Source organism: Nerophis lumbriciformis, linkage group LG37 (assembly GCF_033978685.3).
Source record: "Nerophis lumbriciformis linkage group LG37, RoL_Nlum_v2.1, whole genome shotgun sequence".
Taxonomy (NCBI): domain Eukaryota; kingdom Metazoa; phylum Chordata; class Actinopteri; order Syngnathiformes; family Syngnathidae; genus Nerophis; species Nerophis lumbriciformis.
Genome location: NC_084584.2, coordinates 13,192,926 through 13,217,500, shown reverse-complemented (window position 1 = coordinate 13,217,500; position 24,575 = coordinate 13,192,926). Strand labels below are relative to the sequence as shown.

The window sequence follows — 24,575 nt, the reverse complement described above, 5'->3', positions numbered from 1 at the left end:
TTTGTTTATTTTTGGTTTAAGCATTAGATACGACGTTTACAAAGCAATTATCTACCTGCTGCCACCTACTGTTATGGAGGAGTATTACACGGTTACTCTGCCGAGCTCTAGACAGCACCAACACTCAATTTGCGGATTATAATTACTGGTTTGCATAAAATATTTTTAACCCAAATAGGTGAAACTACATAATCTCCCACGGCACACCAGGATGTATCTCACAAAAAACACTGAAATAGAGCATACTTTAGAACACTCAGTGAAGACATACATTATTAAAGTTCTAAATGCTTGTACCTTAGAGGACACATCTGCAATACTGGGTCTTAAAAGTGTGTCTTGTGTCAAAAGTTGTGTATAAAAGAACCACTTAGATTTTGTCCAAGTATCAGAAAGAGTAATATCCAACATGTTTGTGTGTGTCATTAATCATGCACACGCCACTGAGCCTTACCAGGTCAAGAAGCTTTTGTAGTGTGTGTGTGTGTGTTGCAAGGCTTAAAGAAGCCTAAATAATTTATCCATGGAGACTCTCAGATAGCACTTGCACTCATGTGATGGAAAACTTTCCAAATCTGACCGAGCACTTTACTTGCGAGAAGATATTGTTACAAAACGTGTTTGTTGTTGTTGTTGTTGTTGCGGTTTTAGCTGCCCCCGGACTTTCCTTGAGGCGCGCCGGAGTCGCACCCCCACCCTGGCCGGGACACCCCCGCCGCACGGGACAGATCCGCCGGACGGAGTGTCCCCCTCCCCCCCTGCTGCCGCTCTTCCACGGACGCCACGCGGAGGAGAGCGCCGAGCGTCCCCACCTGGTCACTGTTGTACGGCCCGGTCAGGGTGCGCCGCGCAAGGTGAGTCCACAACGTGACCTGAAAAGTTGTGCGCGGTGTTTGATGCGGGAACACGCTGCTTTTGTGTCCGCTTTGAACATACACACTGGAACTGATCACTTGTCACACCTAATAGATGCACTGGAAAACTATCTGTATATTTTATGTTAGAAGACTGCCAGCTCCGTTGCAAGAATTTTACTGTAATTTTGTTTTCTTATTTTAAACTGTAACGTACAGTAATTCAATGCAAAAACCACCTTAATTTAAAAAAATAAAATTCTGGTGACTTATTCTGCCATTTAACCAGAGGTGGGTAGAGTAGCCAGAAATTGTACTCAAGTAAGAGTACTGTTACTTTAGAGATTTATTACTCAAGTAAAAATAAGGAGTAGTCACCCAAATATTTACTTGAGTAAAAGTAAAAAGTATGTTGTGAAAAAACTACTCAAGTACTGAGTAACTGATGAGTAACCTGTTTGTTTAATGACGGCAACAAATAATGCACAAAAACATAAAAATAGCAATGAGCAAATTCAGAGCCAGGAATATCTCTTAAGCAACTAAAACAACAATATATTTTAAATAATAATACATAAACATAAAAAAAATTAAGGCAAATTGAGCCACAGTACCTTAACAGCACCATAGGCTCAGTAAGCAGAGATTACAAAGGAAAATTAAAGCTGCAAGCAGCGATGGACGGGACCGACTTTGACGGCACATAAAATCCAAACCGGAGCAGTAATTAAAACTCTTTGGTCAACTTTTGATCAGAAGGGTTCAAACCCTCTCTCCTGTGCTAGTTTGAAGCAGACACGACAAACGCGCTCAGATGAGATAATGTTTGAAAAAAGGTGACCGGTTTTTACAAAACCTTTGTTTTGAAGGGGGAATTGCAAACTTCCTGTTGATTTTTGCTGGGGGTTGTTAATTTATGAAATGTAGGTCTAAGTGAGACCTACATAGAGGTTTCATATATGTATCTAAGACATTCCTACTGGAAGTTACAAGCAGTTTTGTCTGAGTTTTCTTCCGAGGAGCACTTGTGTCTGTGTTTTCTTCCTAGGGGGCGCTAGAGCGCAATTTTTTTTTAATTTTTATTTTTTTATCAAATCGCAATTTTTGCCAGTCCTATTGTGTGTGTCCAGTGTGGTGAGTTTTGAAGCATGTTGAGGGGGTCAAATTACAGCTCAAAGAGGCAAAAGTGACTGTTTTTACTACAATTTTGTTTTGAAGGGGGAATTGCCAACTTCCTGTTGATTTTTGCTGAAGGATGTCAATGTATGAAATCTATGTCTAAGTCAGACCTACATAGAGGTTTTAGTTTCATGTCTCTACGACATTCATACCGGAAGTTACAAGCAGTTTTGTCTGTGTTTTTTCCTAGGGGGCGCTAGAGCGCAATTTTGAGTTTTGGGGTTTGGTTTTTTGATTCGATGGCAAATTTCACCAGTCCTGATGTGTGTGTCAAATATGGTGAGTTTTGAAGCATGTTAAAAGGGTCAAATTACAGCTCAAAGAGGCGGCGGAATAATAATAAAACACACGAAATACAATAGGGTCCTCTGTCCCAAAGGGACATTGCGGTCCCTAATAACAAGTTAGCCTTTACGCAAACCATAAACTGATAGGTGTGGGCTGCATCTGGGAACACACTGTGCACTTCTGATTGGTGTTTGTATGCATGCATGCGTGTGTGTGTGTGTGTGTGTGTGTGTGTCTTTGTCTGTCTCTCTATGAGGCTGCAGTGTGTTAATAGATGTCCCCACACGATGTACATTTGACAGTGATTCATAGCAGGGAAGCTAACATCAGCCTACGGTGACAGCCAAAATGTCTACTAACGTTACTTACCGCCATGAGCTTCCTCAAATTTGACGTTGAGTTCATGTAAGCTTAAGCTTGTTGCCGCTGAAACTTTATGTGCAGTTAATCATGCGACCGCCTGGCTCTGTTTGATTGGTGAAACGGAGTCAAACGTCACCAGTGACTGTATTTGATTGGTGAAACGCAGGCATGCATAGATCCTACTTTGAAGGTATGTCTGACAAACCAAAACAAACAAAGCGTGAATTAACAGATCGATACAAATCAGTAGCGAGTAGCGAGTTGAATGTAGATAAATGGTTTCTTCTCTATGAATATACTCAAGTAAAAGTATGTTGCATTAAAACTACTCTTAGAAGTACAATTTATCCCAAAAGTTACTCAAGTAGATGTAATGGAGTAAATGTAGCGCGCATTTAACCTACATAGTTTATTTACAGTGTGCAGTATATCAGTTACAGCAATGTAACATTAAGAAATGGGTAGTCCTAATTAAGTAGAAATTAGAAATAAAAAAACATTGTTTACTCTGCTGGCTCAATTGTGTCTCATCCTCTGCATTTATGTTCTCTATTTGTATCTCTTCTACATCTCCGTCCTCAATCTCTTCTGATCTCTCTACATTTTTCCAGTGTTGCCAACTCCTCAGTAAGGACAGTGGCCATTGGCTGTCATAAAAAAGTTGTTGGAAGTTGATGACATCATTGCCTCATTTGCATAATTATTTGTAATGGACGCTGTAGGAGAGATTAATAATGTAGTGGGAGACATAAAAAGTGAGTTAAAAATGTAAATTATGATTATAACTGTAAATGAACTTCCTTGTTTATTTTTTAGTTTAGTTGTATTTTCTCTGTTCCACATCATTAAATGTTAGAGTATCACATTTGATCAAAAGACTGAAAGGTTGAGATATTTACAAACAAACCAAATCTATTGACTGGCTCATTTACATGAACGACGGGTTTGTTTTGATTGGAAGTGTGACAGTGATGAAACATTTACATGACTAGAATATAACTTAATTGCACTTAAAAGTAGAAGGAAACATGTTTTTCAGTCGTAGCTGCTCAAGAGCAGAGTGACAAAGAAGTCACTACATTGTACGTTGAGGCATACTTGCCAACCCTCCCGATTTTCCCAGGAGACTCCCGAATTTCAGTGCCCCTCCCGAAAATCTCCCGGGGCAACCATTCTCCCGAATTTCTCCCGATTTTCAGCCGGACAACAATATTGGGGGCGTGCCTTAAAGGCACTGCCTTTAGCGTCCTCTCTCACCTGAAAAGGAGACTATTATATACTGTATGTCTCCGTTATCCATAGGTTTATCTATAACCCATAAAGTAGGCAGGCACGGAGCTATTTCTCAGCGTGTGTTTATTCCAGCCGGCACGTTAATACACTGACACACAACATCCGGATTCCCATCATGCATTGCTTCACTAGTACGGCAAGTAGTAATGTCCAAAAACATAACAGAGACGAAGCAGAAGAACGAAGAAGAGACATGGCGACGACGAGTAAGAAGAATGAGTGCGCTTGCAAGTTCCAAAATGATTGGAAAAAATAATTTCAGTTCATCCAGGACAGCTCGAAGGGGAAGGGGTATGCTGCCTGCACATTTTGTAGATCAGACTTCTCCATTGAACACGGTGGCCGAACGGACATACCGTATTTTTCGGACTATAAGTCGCAGTTTTTTTTCATAGTTTGGCCGGGGGTGCGACTTATACTCAGGAGCGACTTGTGTGAAATTATTAACATATTACCGTAAAATATCAAATACAGTAATATTATTTAGCTCATTCACGTAAGAGACAAGACCAGTGGTTCTTAACCTTGTTGGAGGTACCGAACCCCACCACTTTCATATCCACATTCACAGAACCCTACTTTAGTGAAAAATAAAACGTTTTCTTTATTTTTTTCAAATTCAAGACAAAAGGTATGTTTTTTTTTTTACTAGTGCACAACATGAACTGTGCATGAACATCACCTTGTTCAAAGAACAAAACCAACTCAGTGCATGAACTCACAACAAATTACACACCTGCAAATCAGATGGAAAATTAGAGGGAACATTGTTTGGGGGGTATCCATAATACTTAGACTTCCTTTTTATTGTCTTTCAAATTTTAACTTTACAGTACAGATACGCCGATAGGGAGAAGTTTTTATTTACACGATTGATTGACTGAATGAAACTTTTATTAGTAGGTTGCACAGTACAGTACATATTCCGTACAATTGACCACTAAATGGTAACACCCCAATAAGTTTTTCAACTTGTTTGATTAAGTTCGGGGTCCACATTAATCAATTCATGAGTCTGGTGTGTCTTGACCGCTGCGGCGGAGGCTCTGCCGAACCCCTAAGGTCAACTTACCGAACCCCTAGGGTTCGATCGAACCCAGGTTAAGAACCACTGGACTAGACGTATAAGATTTCATGGGATTTAGCGATTAGGAGTGACAGATTGTTTGTTAAACGTATAGCATGTTCTATATGTTATAGTTATTTGAATGACTCTTACCATAATATGTTACGTTAACATACCAGTTGGTTATTTATGCCTCATATAACGTACACTTATTCAGCCTGTTGTTCACTATTCTTTATTTATTTTAAATTGCCTTTCAAATGTCTATTCTTGGTGTTGGCCTTTATCAAATACATTTCCCCAAAAAATGCGACTTATACTCCAGTGGGACTTAATGTTTTTTTCCTTCTTTATTATGCATTTTCGGCCGGTGCGATTTATAATCCGGAGCGATTTATACTCTGAAAAATACGGTACTCATTCATGAACGGATTATTTATTTATATATATATATATATATATATATATATATATATATATATATACATACATACATATATATAAATAAATAAAATAAATACTTGAAAATATCTCCCGAATTCGGAGGTCTCAAGGTTGGCAAGTATGCGTTGAGGTCGAGGACTTTAGTGCATACTTGCCAACCCTCCCGAATTTTCCGGGAGACTCCCGAAATTCAGCGCCTCTCCCGAAAACCTCCCGGGACAAATATTCTCCCGAAAATCTCCCGATTTTCAGCCGGAGCTGGAAGCCACGCCCCCTCCAGCTCCATGCGTACCTGAGTGAGGTTGGCAAGAATGGTCCTTAGTCACTTTTGAGAAAGAAAGTCTCAAAGAGTCGAAAAGATTCTAGATATAGCGTGAAAGTTGCCAAGTTGACAACACTGCGCTGAAGTGTGTGTGAAAGATAAGAGACGCCAAGACACGCCTTACGCGGCTTTGCGTGATACCTTCTGTGGTTGGCTAGATTCAGGCACAATCATTTATAAGATTGAGTAACTTTGATTGGCTGACCGAAATAAACAAGCCATGAGAAGAAGAAAAAATATGAAAAAAGTATAGAGTAATGAATGGGGCAATATGGGCGTGAGAAATGTCAAGTGTGGGGTGAGAATGGGTTCAATTGCTCAAAGCGTCAGGCTTGGCAGCTCTGATTTTAACATCATACTAGGTTAGCATGAATTGATTAACGTGGACCCCGACTTAAACAAGATGAAAAACTTATTGGGGTGTTACCATTTAGTGGTCAATTGTACGGAATATGTACTGTACAATCTACTAATAAAAGTCTCAATCAATCAATCAAAAGCAACACTCACGTAGCTATGTGAGCTACATGCTAACACTAGCATAGCTTTGTGAGTTGCATGCCAACTTCACATTTTAACATTGTGCTAGGCTAACACTGGCATAGCTTTGTGAGCTACATGCTAACATTACATTTTAACATCATGCCAGGTTTAACACTAGCATAGCTTTGTGAGCTACATGTTAGCTACCTCACTTTATTTATAATGTATATTGTCTGCTGGATCTACTCTGTTTTATGCTGCAGCTGTTACATATACTGTAATATTGTACATGGTAATTGTTATATATTGTACGTATTATATAAAAATTAGGGATGTCCGATAATATCGGACTGCCGATATTATCAGACAATAAATGCTTTAAGATGTAATATCGGAAATTATCGGTATCTGTTTCAAAAAGTAAAATTGATGACTTTTAAAACGCCGCTGTGTACACGGACGTAGGGAGAAGTACACAGCATCAATAAACCTGCTTTTCACACACACAGGTGAATCCATCCATACTTGGTCAATAGCCATACAGGTCACACTGAGGGTGGCCGTATAAACAACTTTAACACTGTTACAAATATGCGCCACACTGTGAACCCACACCAAACAAGAATGACAAACACATTTCGGGAGAACATCCGCACCGTAACACAACAGAACAAATACCCAGAACCCCTTGCAGCACTAACTCTTCCGGGACGCTACAATATACACCCCAGCTACCCCCTACCAATCATATACTGTATATATAATACGTAAATATTACATGTTATATTTTATATTGCTACTACAGTACATTTTTAGTCTACTTTATACCTGCATTATCCTTTCCATCCTTACACTTTCCATCCTTTGTAATGAGCTACTGTGTGGAACAATTTCCCTTGTGGATCATTAAAGTTTGTCTAAGTCTTGTGAGCTACATGCTAACATTACACTTAAACATTGTGCTAGGCTAGCATATTAACTCAAGAAAAGCTATTTGATCACATGTAACTCCTACGTCTATAATGGACTGATCATTTTAAGATGTGCAGTGAAGCCTTTTCTGTACAACGCTGTTTTCCATGAAGTGGTGTATGTGTGTATTCGGGGCGTGTCAGAGGCAATTCCAAATAAGGGCATCTCGCCTTGTCTGTTCTAAACATGTCAGGCTGACAAACAAACAGGAAGTCAAGAAGTTCACACAATGGTGCTATTAACTCAAATGTTGTGTTTTTCCTCCGTAGGTTAGCGTGCTTTTGAATCGCCGGGGCGTGGTCTCCTGGGAGCAGCTGCTATTGGACATCTCCGAGGCGCTGGGCTTTCCTCGCTGGCACAGATCCAGAGTGACCCGCCTCTTCACCGCCTTCGCCAAGGAGGTCAGGTGACTTCCACAGCGATGATGCCAACAATGATGCTAACTAGCGTCGGTTGCCTTTAGGTGAAGAGCATTGGCGACTTCTTCCGTGGGGACGTGGCCTTCCTGGCCCTGGGCAAGACCCGTCCTGAGCTGGGCAGCCTGCAGGAGGCGCTAGAGGAGCTGTTCCCAGGGAATTCCCTTTACCGGGCGGAGGCACTGCTGGTCTGGGAGAAGAAGCTCAGACCGGCGCCGGATAAAGCAGCCAAGGGAGACAGCGGATACAGCGAGGGGACGGATCGGAACAAGGACCAGGGTCCAGGTCCAGGAAAGGAGACTCCGTTTAGGAATGGCGACACAGAGAACCTGAAGATGGCGACATCCAGGAAAGCTGCTCACCTGCCCAATCATCTACAGAGGCTGCGTGTGAGGGGCGGGGCCTGCGAGGCACCGCTGCCTCTCATTGGTCGGTTCAAGCAGGAAACGGAGCGAGAGACGGCAGACAAACACTCCATGTTGTGTCAGAGCTGCTTCGCGAGAAGACCAGAAAGGATCCTTCCGCTTTCAGGAAGGGTTCCTCTTCCCCCAGTGTCCAGGAAGCAAAGAGGAAGTTCACCACAGGGAGTGAGAACAAGTCCTCCACTTCCAAGAGACGTAGCCTCGGAGGGCAGCGAGGTCTCCCAGGCCGACATCGAGCGGCTTTACGAGGTCGGACGCCAGGTGGGAGACGGCAACTTTGCTGTGGTGCACGAGTGCCGGCGCCGCCTCGACGGGCAGACCTTGGCCGTGAAGATTGTGGAGCGCCGGCGGCTGGTGGGCCGGGAACACGTGCTGCAGAACGAGCTGAGCCTGCTGGGCAGCCTTCGCCACCCTCGCATCGTGCGGCTGCTGGCGCACCATCACACCGCCGCGCACGCTTACCTGGTCATGGAGCTGGCCGGCGGCGGAGACCTCTTTGAGGCAATCACCCGGCGAGGGAGCTTCCCTGAGACCGAGGCCGGACTGATGGTGTCGGACGTCAGCGAGGCTCTGAAGTACATCCATCGCAGGAGCGTCGTGCACCGAGACCTCAAACCTGAGAACCTGCTGGTGAGCACTAAGTCAGCAGTTTACCACCTAACTTCCTGCTAGCCTGGTGACTTCCTGCTAGCCTGGTGACCTCCTGGCGACTTGCTGCTAGCCTGGTGACCTTTTGGTAACTTCCTGCTAGCCTGGTGACCTTTTGGTAACTTCCTGTAAGCCTGGTAATTTCCTATTAACCAGCTAACTTCCTGCTAGCCAGCTAACTTTCTAAAAAATCCTTGCTAGCCTGATGACCTCCTGCAAGCCTGGTAAATTCCTGCTAACTTCCTGCTAGCCTGGTAACATTGTGGTAACTTCCTGCAGGCCTGCTAAACTGCTAAAACTTTTTACTAGCTTGCCAACTTCCTTTCTAGGCTGCTGACTTCCTTATTAGCAAGGTGACTTCCTGCTAGCCAAGTGACATTCTGCCAACTTGCTTCTAGCCTGCTAACTTTCTTACGAGCCTGGTAACTTCTAGCATGGTGACCTTCTGGTAACTTCCTACGAGCCTGGTAACTTCTTATTAACCAGCTAACTTCCTGCTCGCCTGGTGACTTCCTGCTAACCTTCTGCTAGCCTGGTGACTTCCTGCTAACCAGCTAACTTCCTGCTAGCCTGATAATTTCCTGATAACGTCCTGCTAGCCTGGTGACTTCCTGTTAACCAGCTAACTTCCTAATAGCTTCCTGCTGGTAAAATCCTGGTAACTTCCTGCTAACGTCCTAGCTTGCCAACTTTTTTACTAGCTTGCCAACTTCCTTACTCGCCTGGTGACTTCCTTATTAGCCAGGTGATTTCCTGGTAACTTCCTGCTCGCCTGGCTAATGTCCGACTACTTGCTGCAAGCCTGGTGACATCCTGCTAGTCTGCTAACGTCCTGTAAGCCTGGTAACTTCCTGCTAGCCTGGTGACTTCCTAATAGCTTCCTGCTAGCCTGGTGACTTCCTGCTAACCAGCTAACTTCCTGCTAGCTTGGTAAAATCCTGGTAACTTCCTGCTAGCCTGGTGACTTCCTGCCAATGTCCTAGCTTGCCAACTTCCTTACTAGCCTAGTGACTTCCTGCTAGCCTGGTGGTTACCTGGGTACATCCTGCTAGCCTGGTGAATTCTTTATTCGCCTGACAACTTTACTTGGGAACTTCTTTACTCGCCTGCTGACTTCCTGCTAGCAAAGAAACTTAGTTTTTACTAATAAGAAGTCTTCCATATCTTCACAAGTGTTTCATTCCCTTTTTGTTCAGCTGTTTTGGTCGCTATCTGTTGGTCTTAGGACGTAACTGCTGTTCATGATGCTCCTCACACTTCCTGATGTTGCCTTTCGTCTCCATTGCAGATTGTCCATGCCGCTGCCGGCATCACCAGACTGAAGCTGGCAGACTTCGGCCTGGCCATGGTGGTGACTGAGCCGGTCTTCACCATATGCGGCACTCCCACCTACGTGGCCCCAGAGATTCTCTGGGAGACAGGTTGGCCTTTGAGACTTCATCAGTTGAAGCAGGACAGCGATGATTGTGGACATCTTCCAACAGGTTACGGTGTGGAGGTGGACATGTGGGCTGTGGGCGTGGTCCTCTACATCCTGCTGTGCGGATTCGCCCCGTTTCGAAGTCGAGATCGGGACCAAGAGGAGTTGTTTGGGATCATCAAAAAAGGGCAGCTCCACTTCCTGCCGCCATATTGGAACAGCATCTCAACAGGTGAGAGCAGTCAGTTGACACGCACCTGCACGCTTTCAACTGTTTCCGTGCGTCGCAGAAGCCAAAGACTTGGTGACTGGACTTCTGCGCTTGGACCCTGCGGACAGGATGACAGCCGAGCAGAGCCTGCAGCATCCTTGGCTGAGGGCGATGGTGCAGACGTGCCAGCAGAGGGCGCTGCAGTACAGAGATGACAGGGGAGCAGAGTGTGCAGAGGAGGTGGCACATGACAGACACACCAAGGCGGCCCACAGGAGTCCAGAAGACCACCTGACACAACAACTAACACACCCGACTGGGAGGCGGGCTTCTGAGGCCAGTCAGGATCACGCCCACAGCAGTGACCAACTGCCAATCAAAAGAAGCAATCAGCCCACACAACGATTGATCACTTCTATTCCCGATCAGCTCAACGTCTGACCACCACACTAATCTTTGTTCATGCAAGTAAAGATTTTTGACAAACACTGAAATGACGTCTAGTGTTTTGTCAAAATTAGCACACACGCAGCAACACCCAAACGCTCCAACACACAGGAATGATCTGAAAGCAAAAACAAGAACAAATGCGAAAGAAAAAGAAAGATTTTGCAAATGCAAAAAAACGCATTAAAACCCCCAAAAAGAAATGAGAGGCGACAAATCAAAATTAAAGTTATTGGGAAGCGAGCCAGGCTGGGAGGAAGTGACTAGGCTACCAGGGGCACCAGACCTGAGGGATACTGATCTTTAAAGAGTCAAGTTAGATTTTACAGCAAAGGATTAGTGTTTCACAAACATATACCTTTTGTTTTACTTCCTTCTGATGATCCTGCTCATGTCTTGATATTAGTCACTCAGGTCTGCCACCACTGCCAGCTTGGCTAACTTTGTTGTCTGGCTAACGTCCTGTTCGCCTGGCTAACTTCCTGTTCGCCTGGCTAACTTCCTGTTAGCCTGGCTAACTTCCTGTTAGCCTGGCTAACTTCCTGTTAGCCTGGCTAACTTCCTGTTCGCCTGGCTAACTTCCTGTTAGCCTGGCTAACTTCCTGTTAGCCTGGCTAACTTCCTGTTAGCCTGGCTAACTTCCTGTTAGCCTGGCTAACTTCCTGTTAGCCTGGCTAACTTCCTGTTAGCCTGGCTAACTTCCTGTTAGCCTGGCTAACTTCCTGTTAGCCTGGCTAACTTCCTGTTAGCCTGGCTAACTTCCTGTTAGCCTGGCTAACTTCCTGTTAGCCTGGCTAACTTCCTGTTAGCCTGGCTAACTTCCTGTTAGCCTGGCTAACTTCCTAAACTGCCTGGCTAACTTTCTGCTAACCTGGCTAACTTTCTAAGCTTCCAAGTAAATTTCTGCTAGCCAGGATAACGTCTTAAGCTGCATGTTAACGTCCTAAGCTGCCTGGCTAACTTCCTGTTAGCCTGGCTAACTTCCTAAGCTGCCTGGCTAACTTCCTGTTAGCCTGGCTAACTTCCTAAGCTGCCTGGCTAACTTCCTAAGCTGCCTGGCTAACTTCCTGTTCGCCCGGCTAACTTCCTAAGCTGCCTGGCTAACTTCCTGTTCGCCCGGCTAACTTCCTAAGCTGCCTGGCTAACTTTCTGCTAGCCTGGCTAACTTTCTAAGCTTCCAAGTAAATTTCTGCTAGCCAGGATAACGTCTTACGCTGCATGTTAACATCCTAAAATGCCTGGCTAACTTCCTGTTAGCCTGGCTAACTTCCTAAGTTGCCTGGCTAACTTCCTGTTAGCCGGGCTAACGTCTTAAGCTGCCTGGCTAACTTCCTGTTAGCATGGCTAACTTCCTGTTAGCATGGCTAACTTCCTGTTAGCCTGGCTAACTTCCTAAGCTGCCTGGCTAACTTTCTAAGCTGCCAAGTAAATTTCTGCTAGCCTGGATAACGTCTTAAGCTGCATGTTAACGTCCTAAGCTGCCTGGCTAACTTCCTAAGCTGCCTGGCTAACTTCCTAAGCCGTCTGGCTAACGTCCTAAACCGCCTGGCTAACGTCTTGCTAGCCTGGCTAACGTCCTGCTAGCCTGGCTAACTTTCTAAGCTGCCAAGTAAATTTCTGCTAGCCTGGCTAACGTCTTAAGCTGCCTGGTAACTTCCTAAACTGCCTGGCTAACTTCCTTAGCTGCCTGGCTAACTTCCTGCTTGTCTGAATTATTTATTTCTGCTCTTAAAGCATTTATGTGACTGAAGCACTTTTAATTTGCAGCATTCCCTGTACCGCAAGTTGCTAAAGAAGTAACTGCCGCTAAGACATAAGAGGCACTGACGTCATCGACTGCCGCGATGAAAAAAGGTAGAGGAAAGACTGAACAAGATTTGAGGCTGGACACAGGACATGATGGGATGCAAGAATGGATACAAAAAATACTCCATGATTTTAAAGAAGAAATGAAAGAAGAATGGAAGTACATGATGGAGGGATGGAAAGAAGAAATGAAAGAAATGAAAGAAGAACACAGACAAGATGTGAAAAGTCTGCAGCAATGTATAGAAAGTCTGCAATCTGACAAAACCATCAGAAAGAATGAAGCCACTGAAATGGGCAAACAAATAAAGATCCTTCAAGAAGACAACATGCTGAAGAATATCATAGATGGAATGGATCAGGATAAACGGATGAATGATATCATCGTGACAGGGCACCGAATTAAACCAAGATCCTATGCGAAAGCTGTGAATAATGAAGGTGAACCAGATGAAATGGATATGGTCTCAGCAGAACAGCAAGTGGTCAACTTTCTGCAATCAAAAGAAATTGAAATTGACATTAATACCATCGAAACATGCATCCCACTGAACGGAAGAAACAACAACGCCACTCCAGTCGTGCTCGTGAAACTTGTAAACAGAAAATCTAAAATGGCATTGCTGAGACAGGGAAAGAAGCTGAAGGGAACAAATGTGTACATGAATGAGCATCTCACAAAATGTAATGCTGGAATTGCCAAGAAAGCACGCGACTTGAGAAAGCAGGGAAAAATCCAGGGAACGTGGAGCGCCAACTGTAAAATCTACATCAAGCTGAATGGAGGTCCAGAAGCAAGAGTACTTGCTGTCCAAGACATCAAGGACCTGGACAATTTTTAAAGTTTACACAGCTTCCACAACAACGATGATAATGAACTCTGACAGAAAACAAGCACCTAAATTCAGCATCAACTACTATGTTCCAAGGAACGACTAAACAAGAGGACCTAGATTCAGGATTGCATCCACCTACACTTATAGAGATTATTGAAACAACATCAAAGATTGTTGAACAAGAAAACATGGAACTAAAAAATTTCTGCAACAAAGATCATAAAAACCAGGATTTGGAAAATGATATAGATCCAGATACAAATTTTTTCTCCCACTTCAGTAATAATTGTTTTTATTATACAGATGATCAATATAACAGCAACATTAAATGTGATAACAAATTGTCAATTATTCATTTTAATAGCAGAAGCTTGTATGCAAACTACAACAATATTAAGAACTTTTTGGAACACATCAACGAACCCTTCAAAGTCATTGCTGTCACGGAAACATGGATTGATGATAAAAAAGGAATAGATTTTGATCTGGATGGATATGAACTAAACTACATCAACAGAAACAACAAAAATGGAGGAGGAGTAGCTGTGTACGTGATGAAGAACCTGAACTACAAAGTGGTAAAAAACATGTCATTTGCTATAGATAATATTTTAGAATGTATAACAATTGAAATATGTCAGGAAAAAAGCAAAAACATATTCATCAGTTGTATATATAGATCACCTAAGTCAAGTATAGAAACATTTGAAGAATGGATCAAGGCTACTTACATGGACAATGGGCAAAGAATAATTTTCCTATGTGGTGACTTTAATATTGACTTATTGAACCCTAACAAGCAAAAGTCTATTGATGACTTCATTGATACAATGTACAGCATCAGTTTATATCCTAAAATCACAAAGCCAAGCAGAATTACAGGACACTGTGCCACGCTTATTGATAATATTTTTACCAATGATTTTGATAATAACACTACAAGTGGTCTACTTATAACCGATGTTAGTGATCATCTGCCAGTTTTTATAATATATGATGGAAACTACAAGAAGAATATGGAAGACAAAAGGACACTTCGAAGACTGTGCACAGAGAAGAGGATGATTGCTTTCAAAATTGAGCTACAAAAGCAAGATTGGGACAATGTGTACAATGAAAATGAGGTTGATGAAGCATATGAACATTTCTTAAACAAGTTCATAATACTTTATAACAAACATTGTCCATGGATACAACTCAGTAATAAGCAGAGAAAGAATAATCAACCATGGATGACAAAAGGATTAAAAAATGCTTGTAAGAAGAAGAATACACTATATAAGAAATTTATAGCACAAAGAACTACAGAGGCAGAAATTAAGTACAAAAAGTATAAAAACAAGTTAACATACATACTACGATTATGTAGAAAAGAATATTACAGTGAATTATTGGACAAGAACAAAACTAATATGAGAGCAACATGGGGCATCCTCAATAGCATTATTAAAAATGGCACTAAGAGGGACTACCCTCAATACTTCTTAGACGGAAATAAAAAAAATGACAACATAAAGGAAGTAGTTGAAAGCTTCAATAATTATTTTGTAAATATTGGACCAAAATTGGAAGAAAGGATTCCAGACCCAGTTTCAATTGAGGACTATAATGATACCATAGAGCGAAATCCCAACTCCATGTTCCTCAGTAATGTGACACAGGAGGAAATAGTTACAATCGTGAAAAAATGTAAATCCAAGACTTCAACTGATTGTAATGAAATTGATATGGAAACGATAAAAAAGGTTATTGAAGAGATCTCAGGACCATTAATGTATATTAGTAACCTATCATTTCAAACAGGTACATTTCCAAACAAAATGAAAATAGCTGAAGTTGCACCAATTTACAAGACTGGCGACAAACATCAATTTACAAACTATAGACCTGTTTCCTTACTTCCACAATTTTCTAAAATCATTGAAAAACTGTTCAATAACAGATTAGAGAGTTTCATAAATAAAAATAGAATACTCGAAGAAAATCAATATGGATACAGAGCTAATGTTTCAACTTCGATGGCTTTAATTGAAATTACAGAAGAAATTACCAATGCAATAGATAATAAAAAATGTGCGGCAGCAGTTTTTATGGATCTAACTAAAGCATTTGACACAATTAATCACAATATTTTAATCAAAAAACTAGAACGATATGGCATCAGAGGGTTAGTCTTAAACTGGATAAGAAGTTATCTAATGAACAGGAAACAATACGTGAAGGTAGGCGAACACACCTCTACAACGCTAAATATATCCTGTGGTGTACCTCAGGGATCAATACTAGGACCTAAATTATTCAATCTATATATAAATGACATTTGTAAAGTTACAAAAGATTTAAAGTTAGTATTATTTGCGGATGATACAACAGCGTTTTGTTCAGGAGAGAATACACAGAAGATACTACAAATAATAACAGAAGAAATTAACAAATTAAAAAGATGGTTTGACAAAAACAGACTATCGTTGAATCTCAGTAAAACTAAAATAATGCTATTTGGTAACAGTAGAAGAGAAAGTCAAACACAAATACAAATAGACGGAATAGAAATTGAAAGAGTAAATGAAACCAAATTTCTAGGTATAATGATTGATGATAAATTGAACTGGAAATCTCACGTAAAAAATATACAACATAAAGTAGCAAGAAACACGTCAATAATGAATAAAGCAAAACATGTTCTAGACAAAAAATCACTTCATATTCTCTACTGCTCACTAGTGTTACCATATCTGAGTTATTGTGCAGAAATATGGGGAAATAATTACAAAAGTACACTTCATTCATTAACGGTGTTACAAAAAAGATCAGTTAGAATAATACATAATGTTGGATATAGAGAACACACAAATCCTTTATTTATTGAATCAAAGATTCTGAAATTCTACGACATAGTGAATTTGCAAACAGCTAAAATTATACACAAAGCAAACTATAACCTGCTACCCAAGAATATACAACAATTCTTCTCAAAAAAAGAGGAGAAATATAATCTTAGAGAGAAATGTAATTTAAAACATTTGTATGCACGTACAACACTTAAGACCTTCAGTATATCAGTATGTGGAATTAAATTATGGAATGGATTAAGCAAAGCAATCAAACAATGTACTAATATGATCCACTTCAAGAAACTCTTCAAACTTAAAGTGTTTACAAAGTACAAAGAAGAAGAACCATGATAAACATTCTGAATTTATTTAACTCATCCATTCTTTCATTCTTTCACTCACAAAATAATCTTACTTATCTCAACATATGAAATGTAACTTACTTCACCAATTATTATTTATTATTTATTTACTTATTTTATTGTGATTACTTATGGAGTATATTGTGAATAAATTGAGAACAGGAAGTGAACAAAAGTTTTAGCAACTGTCATGTAAAAGAAAAGGGGTAGGATTAAATAAGCTTTGCTTCTTCCTACTCCTTTTCGAACATGTTGAAAAGAGAAACTGGAGATTGTGATGTATCATGTTGTATACTTGCATGTTCGAAATAAACTCAAACTCAACTCAACTCAACTTTTGTTTGATAGTGTTCATGCTTTTGGATAATTTCTATGTTTGGCGCGTTGAATTATTGCTGCATGTCAAATATTTACTTCCTATTATGCTAAAGTTGATTACTATAACTGTAAAGCTTTAATGTAACATATGGAATCAAACATTGTATTTACTGTACATGTTATTTTTCTTGTCAGATAATTAGCAGTTAATTATTTTCAAATATATTATTACCACATTAGACGGTCACTTTCAACTTATTTGCATTATTTACTCAAATATTGAATGCTGTCTTCTCTGCATACATAGATATATTATCATATATATTACATATGTGTTGTAAATACAGTATGAAGAAGTTTATTAGGAACATACATTATTTTGAAGTACAATTCTAACTGTCCGAGAAGAAGTTCATTGAATACTACTATTCTGTCACATCAATTACCAATTATATGTTCACTTATTTGTGTTCAAAATGTACGTTTTATAAACAACACAATGATGAAATGTGTCAGAGTTTTTACAGTAGTATGAATACAAAGTAGCAGGAGACAGAAATAAGTACAGAAAATGTAACAACACCTTAATCCAATATATTGTGTAATTGTATTTTGTAATTATGAATAATGTAGTTATGGTTGTAGAATTATGTGGAAAAACTGTCGACGTAGGGCAAGGGTTCCCAAACCTTTTCCACGTCAACAAAACGATATAGGACTGGTTATAAGTCATAAAACGTTAACCAAACTATAGTATAATAAAGGACTGGTTACAAGTCATAAAACTTTAACACATGTATAATATATGGGGCTGGTTATAAGTAATAAAATGTTAATAACAAAAGTATAATATAGTATGGGGCTGGTAACAAGTCATAAAACAACAAAACTATAATATGGGGCTGGTTATAAGTCATAAAACGTTAATAACATAAACATAATATGGGGATGGTTATAAGTAATACAATTTTAATAACTTTAATATGGGCCTGGTTATAAGTCATAAAACATCAACAAAACTATAATATGGGGCTGGTTATAAGTCATAAAACGTCAACAAATCTATAACAGGACTGGTTATAAGTCATACAACTTTAATTGCATAAAAACTACAATATGAGGCTGATTATAAGTTATACAATGTTAATAACAAAACTATAATATAATATGAGGCTGTTATAAGTCATAAAACTTTAATAGCATAAAAACTATGATAAAATAGGGGCTGGTTATAAGTCAAGACAATAAGATAAAAACTAATAAAATATGGGGCTGGTTATAAGTCATAAAACAATAACATAAAAACTATAATATGGGGCTGGTTACAAGTCACAAAACAATAAGATAAAAACTATAATATAGGACTGGGTATAAGTTATAAAACGTCAACAAAACTATAACATAGGACTGGTTATAAGTCATTCAACTTTAATAGCATAAAAACTATAATATGAGGCTTATTACAAGTTATAAAATGTTAATAACAAAACTAATATAATGTAAGGCTGATAAGTCATAAACTTTAATAGCATAAAAACTATAATATGTTGTTACAAGTTATAAAATGTTAACAAAACTATAATATAATATGAGGCTGTTATAAGTCATAAAACTCAACAAAACTATAATATAAGGCTGATTATAAGTCATAAAACTTTAATAGCATAATAACTGATAAAATACGGGGCTGGTTATAAGTCAAAACAATAAGATAAAAACTATAATAAAATATGGGGATGTTACAAGTCATAAAAACATAAAAACTATAATATGGGGCTGGTTACAAGTCACAAAACAATAAGATAAAACTATAATATGGGGCAGGTTATAAGTTATAAAATGTTAATAACAAAACTAATATAATGTAAGGCTGATTATAAGTCATAAACTTTAATAGCAAAAAAAACTATAATAAAATAGGGGGCTGGTTATAAGTCAGACAATAAGATAAAAACTATAATAAAATATGGGGCTGGTTATAAGTAATAAAACAATAACATAAAAACTATAATATTGGACTGGGTATGAGTTATAAAACGTCAACAAAACTATAACATAAGACTGGTTATAAGTCATACAACTTTAATAGCATAAAAACTATAATATGAGGCTTGTTATAAGTTATACCATTTTAATAACAAAACTAATATAATATGAGGCTGTTATAAGTCAAAACTCAACAAAACTAATATAATATGAGGCTGTTATAAGTCAAAACTCAACTATAATATAAGGCTGATATAAGTCATAAAACTTTAATAGCATACAAACTATAATAAAATAGGGGCTGGTTATAAGTCAAAACAATAAGATGAAAACTAATAAAATATGGGGATGGTTACAAGTTATAAAATAACAAAAACTATAATGTGGGGCTGGTTACAAGTCACAAAACAATAAGATAAAACTATAATATGGGGCAAGTTATAAGTTATAAAATGTTAATAACAAAACTAATATAATGTAAGGCTGAGTATAAGTCATAAACTTTAATAGCAAAAAAAACTATAATAAAATAGGGGGCTGGTTAAAAGTCAGACAATAAGATAAAAACTATAATAAAATATGGGGCTGGTTATAAGTAATAAAACAATAACATAAAAACTAATATTGGACTGGGTATGAGTTATAAAACGTCAACAAAACTATAACATAAGACTGGTTATAAGTCATACAACTTTAATAGCATAAAAACTATAATATGAGGCTTGTTATAAGTTATACAATTTTAATAACAAAACTATAACATAATATGAGGCTGGTATAAGTCATAAAACTTTAATAGCATAAAAACTATAATAAAATAGGGGCTGGTTATAAGTCAAAACAATAAGATAAAAACTATGATAAAATATGGGGATGGTTACAAGTCATAAAATAACATAAAAACTATAATATGGGGCTGGTTACAAGTCACAAAACAATAAGATAAAACTATAATATGGGGCAGGTTATAAGTTATAAAACGTTAATAACAAAACTAAAATATAATACGAGGCTGTTATGTCATAAAACTCAACAAAACTATAATATAAGGCTCATTATAAGTCATAACACTTTAATAGCATACAAACTATAATAAAATAGGGGGCTGGTTATAAGTCAAGACAATAAGATAAAAACTATAATAAAATATGGGGCTGGTTATAAGTCATAAAACAATAAAATAAAAACTATAATATGGGGCTGGTTACAAGTCACAAAACAATAAGATAAAAACTACAATATGGGACTGGGTATAAGTTATAAAACGTCAACAAAACTATAACACGGGACTGATTATAAGTCATACAATTTTAATAGCATGAAAACTATAATATGAAGCTGGTTATAAGTTATAAAATGTTAGTAACAAAACTATAATATGGGGCTGGTAATAAGTCATAAAACAATAACAAAAACTATAACATAGAACTGATTATAAGTCATACAACTTTAATAGCATAAAAACTATAATATGAGGCTGGTTATAAATTATAAAATGTTAATAACAAAACTATAATATGGGGCTGGTAATAAGTCATAAAACGATAACAAAAACTATAACATAGAGCTGATTATAAGTCATACAACTTTAATAGCATAAAAACTATAATATGAGGCTGGTTATGAGTTATAAAATGTTAGTAACAAAACTAATATGGGGCTGGTAATAAGTCATAAAACAATAACAAAAACTATAACAGAGCTGATTATAAGTCATACAACTTTAATAGCATAAAAACTATAATATGAGGCTGGTTATAAGTTATAAAATGTTAATAACTAAACTATAATATGAGGCTGGTAATAAGTCATAAAACAATAAGATAAAAACTATAATATGGGGCTTGTTACAAAACAATAAGATAAAAACTATAATATGGGGCAGGTTATAAGTTATAAAACGTTAATACCAAAAATATTTGTAGCAAACAATTGGGACACAGATTGAAACTTTATATCGAGGAAGCCAACAGATTTTGCTTGCAGGTCCTTGAAGGTAAATACTAATTCAAATGTAGAACAAGTTGAAGGTGCAAGTCCAAGTAAGGACTGGTTCAATAGTGTTTGTTGCTCATGTTCCTCATAAACCACAGCTGACACTTTACACTTCCTGCCCCACCAGCCCCACCCCACACCCCCAGCACATTCCCTATAGGGGCCCTTCAGGCTCCTCTTGACATGTTTGCAATAAGGCAGCCTTTTGTTCACTCACCTTCAAGGACTGTCCTGCTTCAACCATGGACACTCCTACAAACACACACAAACACACAGTCAATACACCTACACACACACCACACAAAAGGGAATACTCCTACAAACACACAAAGGGAATGTGCCGACACACAAAGTGCACACTCCTACACAAAGTGCATGACATTGCTGGTTTACGAGCAGACGAGCATGTTCGGCAGCGCACAATCACGGAGTACTTACAAGCAGACAGTGTGTAGACAGAAAAGGGAGAAGGGATGCATTTTGGCTTAAAAACTAAAGATAAAAGGTGAAGTTATAACACTGAAACGCCCTCAGGAAGAGGTGCTTTAAGACATGGCTAGCTAGCTAACGGCTAACGTCCAGCCGCAGTCGGCAGTGTTTTAGCTACTTCTAAATCACTAATCCTCGCCTCCATGGCGACAAAGTAAGTTTCTTACAAGTATCATCCCTGCAGGACGAGGAATAGCTAAACATGCTTCACTACACACCGTAGCTCACCAGCATCACAATGTAAACAAACGCCATTGGTGGATCTACACCTGACATCTACTGTAATGATACCAACTACAGGGGCATATCTAGTCGATACTACTATGAATACATCAATATTTTTTGGCATCACAACATCTTTCACTTTAAAAAAAAAAAAAAAAAAAAATTCTATTATGTTTATAATCCAGGAAATATGTCCCTGGACACTTGAGTATTTTGAATATGACCAATGCATGATCCTGTAACTACTTGGTATCGGATTGATACCCAAATTTGTGGTATCATCCAAAACTAATGTAAAGTATCAAACAAGAGAAGAATAAGTGATGATTACATTTTAACAGAAGTGTAGATAGAACATGTTAAAAGAGAAAGTAAGCAGATATTAACAGTAAATGAACAAGTAGATTAATAATTCATTTTCTACCGCTTGTCCTTAATAATGGTGACTAAATAACAGAATGATAAATGACAATTTTTGTGGTCCACTTTATTTAGAAAAGTATCAAATAAATTTTGGTACCGGTACCAAAATATTGGTATCAGGACAACACTAACACACACAAACACAAAGTGCATGCTCTTATACCATGAATTAATTAACATGGACCCCGACTTAAACAAGTTGAAAAACTTATTGGGGTGTTACCATTTAGTGGTCAATTGTACATAATATGTACCGTACTGTGCAATCTACTAATACAAGTTTCAATCAATCAAAACACACACACACACACACACACACACACACACACACACACACCCACACACACACACAAAGTGCATGCTCTTACACACAAAAACACACAGTGCGTGCTCCCAAGCACACAAAGTGTGTGCTCCCACAAAACAAAGTGCATGCTCCCACACACACACACACACACACACACACACACAGTGCATGCTCCCACACACACACACACAAAAGAAGTGCATGCTCCCCCCCCCACACACACACAAAGTGCATGCTCCCACACACACACAGTGCATGCTCCCACACACACACACACACACACACACACACACACACACACACACACAAAAGAAGTGCATGCTCCCACACACACACTGAATGATCCGACACACAGAGTGCATGCTCCTACACACACACACACATAAAAGTACGTGTTCCTACACACACACTCAAACAGTAAATGAGCCGACACACAAAGTACATGTTACTACAAACACAAACATAAATTGCATGGTCTCCCACACACACACACACACACACACACACACACACACACACACACACACACACACTGTATGATCCGACAGTGCATGCTCCTACACACAAACATAAAAGTACATGTTCCTACACACACAAAGTGCATGCTCCCCCCCCCCCCACACACACACACACACACACACACACACACAGTGAATGATCCGACACACAAAGTACATGTTCCCCCCCCCCCCCCCACACACACACACACACTCAAAGTGCATGATCTGACACACAAAGTACATGTCCCTACAAACACAAACACAAACATAAAGTGCATGCTTCCACACACACACACACACACACACACACACACACACACACACAGTGAATGATCCGACACACAAAGTACATGTTCCTACACACACACACACACACACACAAACAGTGAATGATCCGACACACAAAGTACATGTTCCTACAAACACAAACACACACAAAGTGCATGCCCCTAAAAAAACAAAGTGTTCGCATTACAGGCATGACGTCATCAAACGTGCTTCGTGCGTCCACGCCAAAGACGTCGGACAACTACAAAGGGCAGCGTTCTTTGAGGGACGGCTTTAAAAAAATTGGTCACCTGACTCACTTTGGTCACCTTTCAAGCCCACTGCGCATGCGCCCTGGCCAACTCTTTAAATACCCCCAAGTCATCTGGCACAACAAAAACATTCCGCTGTCAGCTCACTGCTCCCGATGTCCGCCGGGGCGAACCGACACGGCGCTTACTCGTTAGTGCACGTTAAACCGGAGCCGCCGTTTGTGAATAACGAACAATTTAGGTCGTAGGAAGGAGCGTGCAGGGGAGAGAGGTGGGGGGGGGGGGAGAAAAACAAAGATGGTGGTCATAGTGTAGCCACAGAGAGCAGTTTCAACACAACATCCGCCACCGGATACATACAGCAGACAGACGGACAGCCGAGCCGAGCCGAGCAGAACCGGGCCGCCGGTGAACTCCTGGCACGGAGCGAGAAGCAAACAGCTGAGAATTGTTTTTGTTCCTACTAGCTAGCCTGCTAAGCTTGTAAGTCCGCCAAACTGCTTGTTTTTCAACATAAACCGACGCATCCTAACGCGTTCACTAAAGCGACTGAAAGTTAACCCTAATCGTTATTATTAACATTATAAATAATAACACGGCTGTTAGCCCGCTATTGCTAGCCAGCTAGCTGTCAGGTGACAGTTAGCTTGGCGGCTAGCTAGCCAGCTAGCCCCCAAGCTAACCCCGAATATTCCGGAAAGTTCTAGAAGACCGCCGCCATGGACGACGGGGACGTAGGCGTCGCGCCCGGCTCCTCCTCCTCCTCTTCCTCGGCCGGCCTGAACATCGGGGCCGGGGGGGCGGCGGCGGAGGCGGCGGCCGAGGCCATGCAGGAGGAGGTCGGGACGCGGCGGCAGGCGCAGGCGGAGGGGCCCGGCGACGCCGACGCGCAAGAGCCGCCCAAGAAGAGGAGCAAAGTGCCCGAGGGGGAGTCCGGCAAGCTGGAGGAGAGACTGTACTCTGTGCTCTGCTGCACCGTGTGCCTAGACTTACCCAAGGCGTCCGTGTACCAGGTAAATGTGGCCAACACGAGCAGGGTGGGAACACACCTGAGAACACACCTGTTGCGTCCTGCACTAAAGACCCCCCACCCCAATAACCAAGCTTGTCAGTGTGATGACGTCACA

The 24,575-nt window shown here is 39.9% G+C and overlaps 3 protein-coding genes across 4 annotated transcripts in view; 2 read left to right on the top strand and 1 right to left on the bottom strand.

Moving 5' to 3' along the window:
• The window catches only part of dclk3 (doublecortin-like kinase 3), a 13,148-nt gene extending 2,279 nt beyond the window's left edge, over positions 1-10,869 (top strand). Inside the window, exons 2-7 of the mRNA XM_061930904.1 lie at positions 652-854; positions 7,534-7,665; positions 7,728-8,732; positions 10,039-10,171; positions 10,235-10,402; positions 10,461-10,869. Coding sequence (XP_061786888.1) covers positions 652-854; positions 7,534-7,665; positions 7,728-8,732; positions 10,039-10,171; positions 10,235-10,402; positions 10,461-10,822 — 2,003 coding nt within the window. The 3' untranslated portion in view covers positions 10,823-10,869. The remainder of the gene's footprint in view (positions 1-651; positions 855-7,533; positions 7,666-7,727; positions 8,733-10,038; positions 10,172-10,234; positions 10,403-10,460) is intronic.
• Positions 1-24,494, bottom strand: part of fabp3 (fatty acid binding protein 3, muscle and heart) — a 53,481-nt gene extending 28,987 nt beyond the window's left edge. Inside the window, exons 1-2 of one of the 2 annotated variants that reach the window (XM_061930902.1) lie at positions 24,442-24,494; positions 21,183-21,217 (exon numbers count right to left, since the gene is read on the bottom strand). The gene's annotated coding sequence lies outside the window, so the exon portion shown is untranslated. Of the gene's footprint in view, positions 1-21,182; positions 21,218-23,808; positions 23,953-24,441 lie in introns of those variants that run through there. The other variant, XM_061930903.1, reaches the window with a different exon arrangement.
• The window catches only part of zftraf1 (zinc finger TRAF-type containing 1), a 28,901-nt gene continuing 27,812 nt past the window's right edge, over positions 23,487-24,575 (top strand). The window contains exons 1-2 of the mRNA XM_061930901.1: positions 23,487-23,931; positions 24,150-24,461. Of these exons, the coding sequence (XP_061786885.1) occupies positions 24,168-24,461 (294 nt within the window). The 5' untranslated portion in view covers positions 23,487-23,931; positions 24,150-24,167. The remainder of the gene's footprint in view (positions 23,932-24,149; positions 24,462-24,575) is intronic.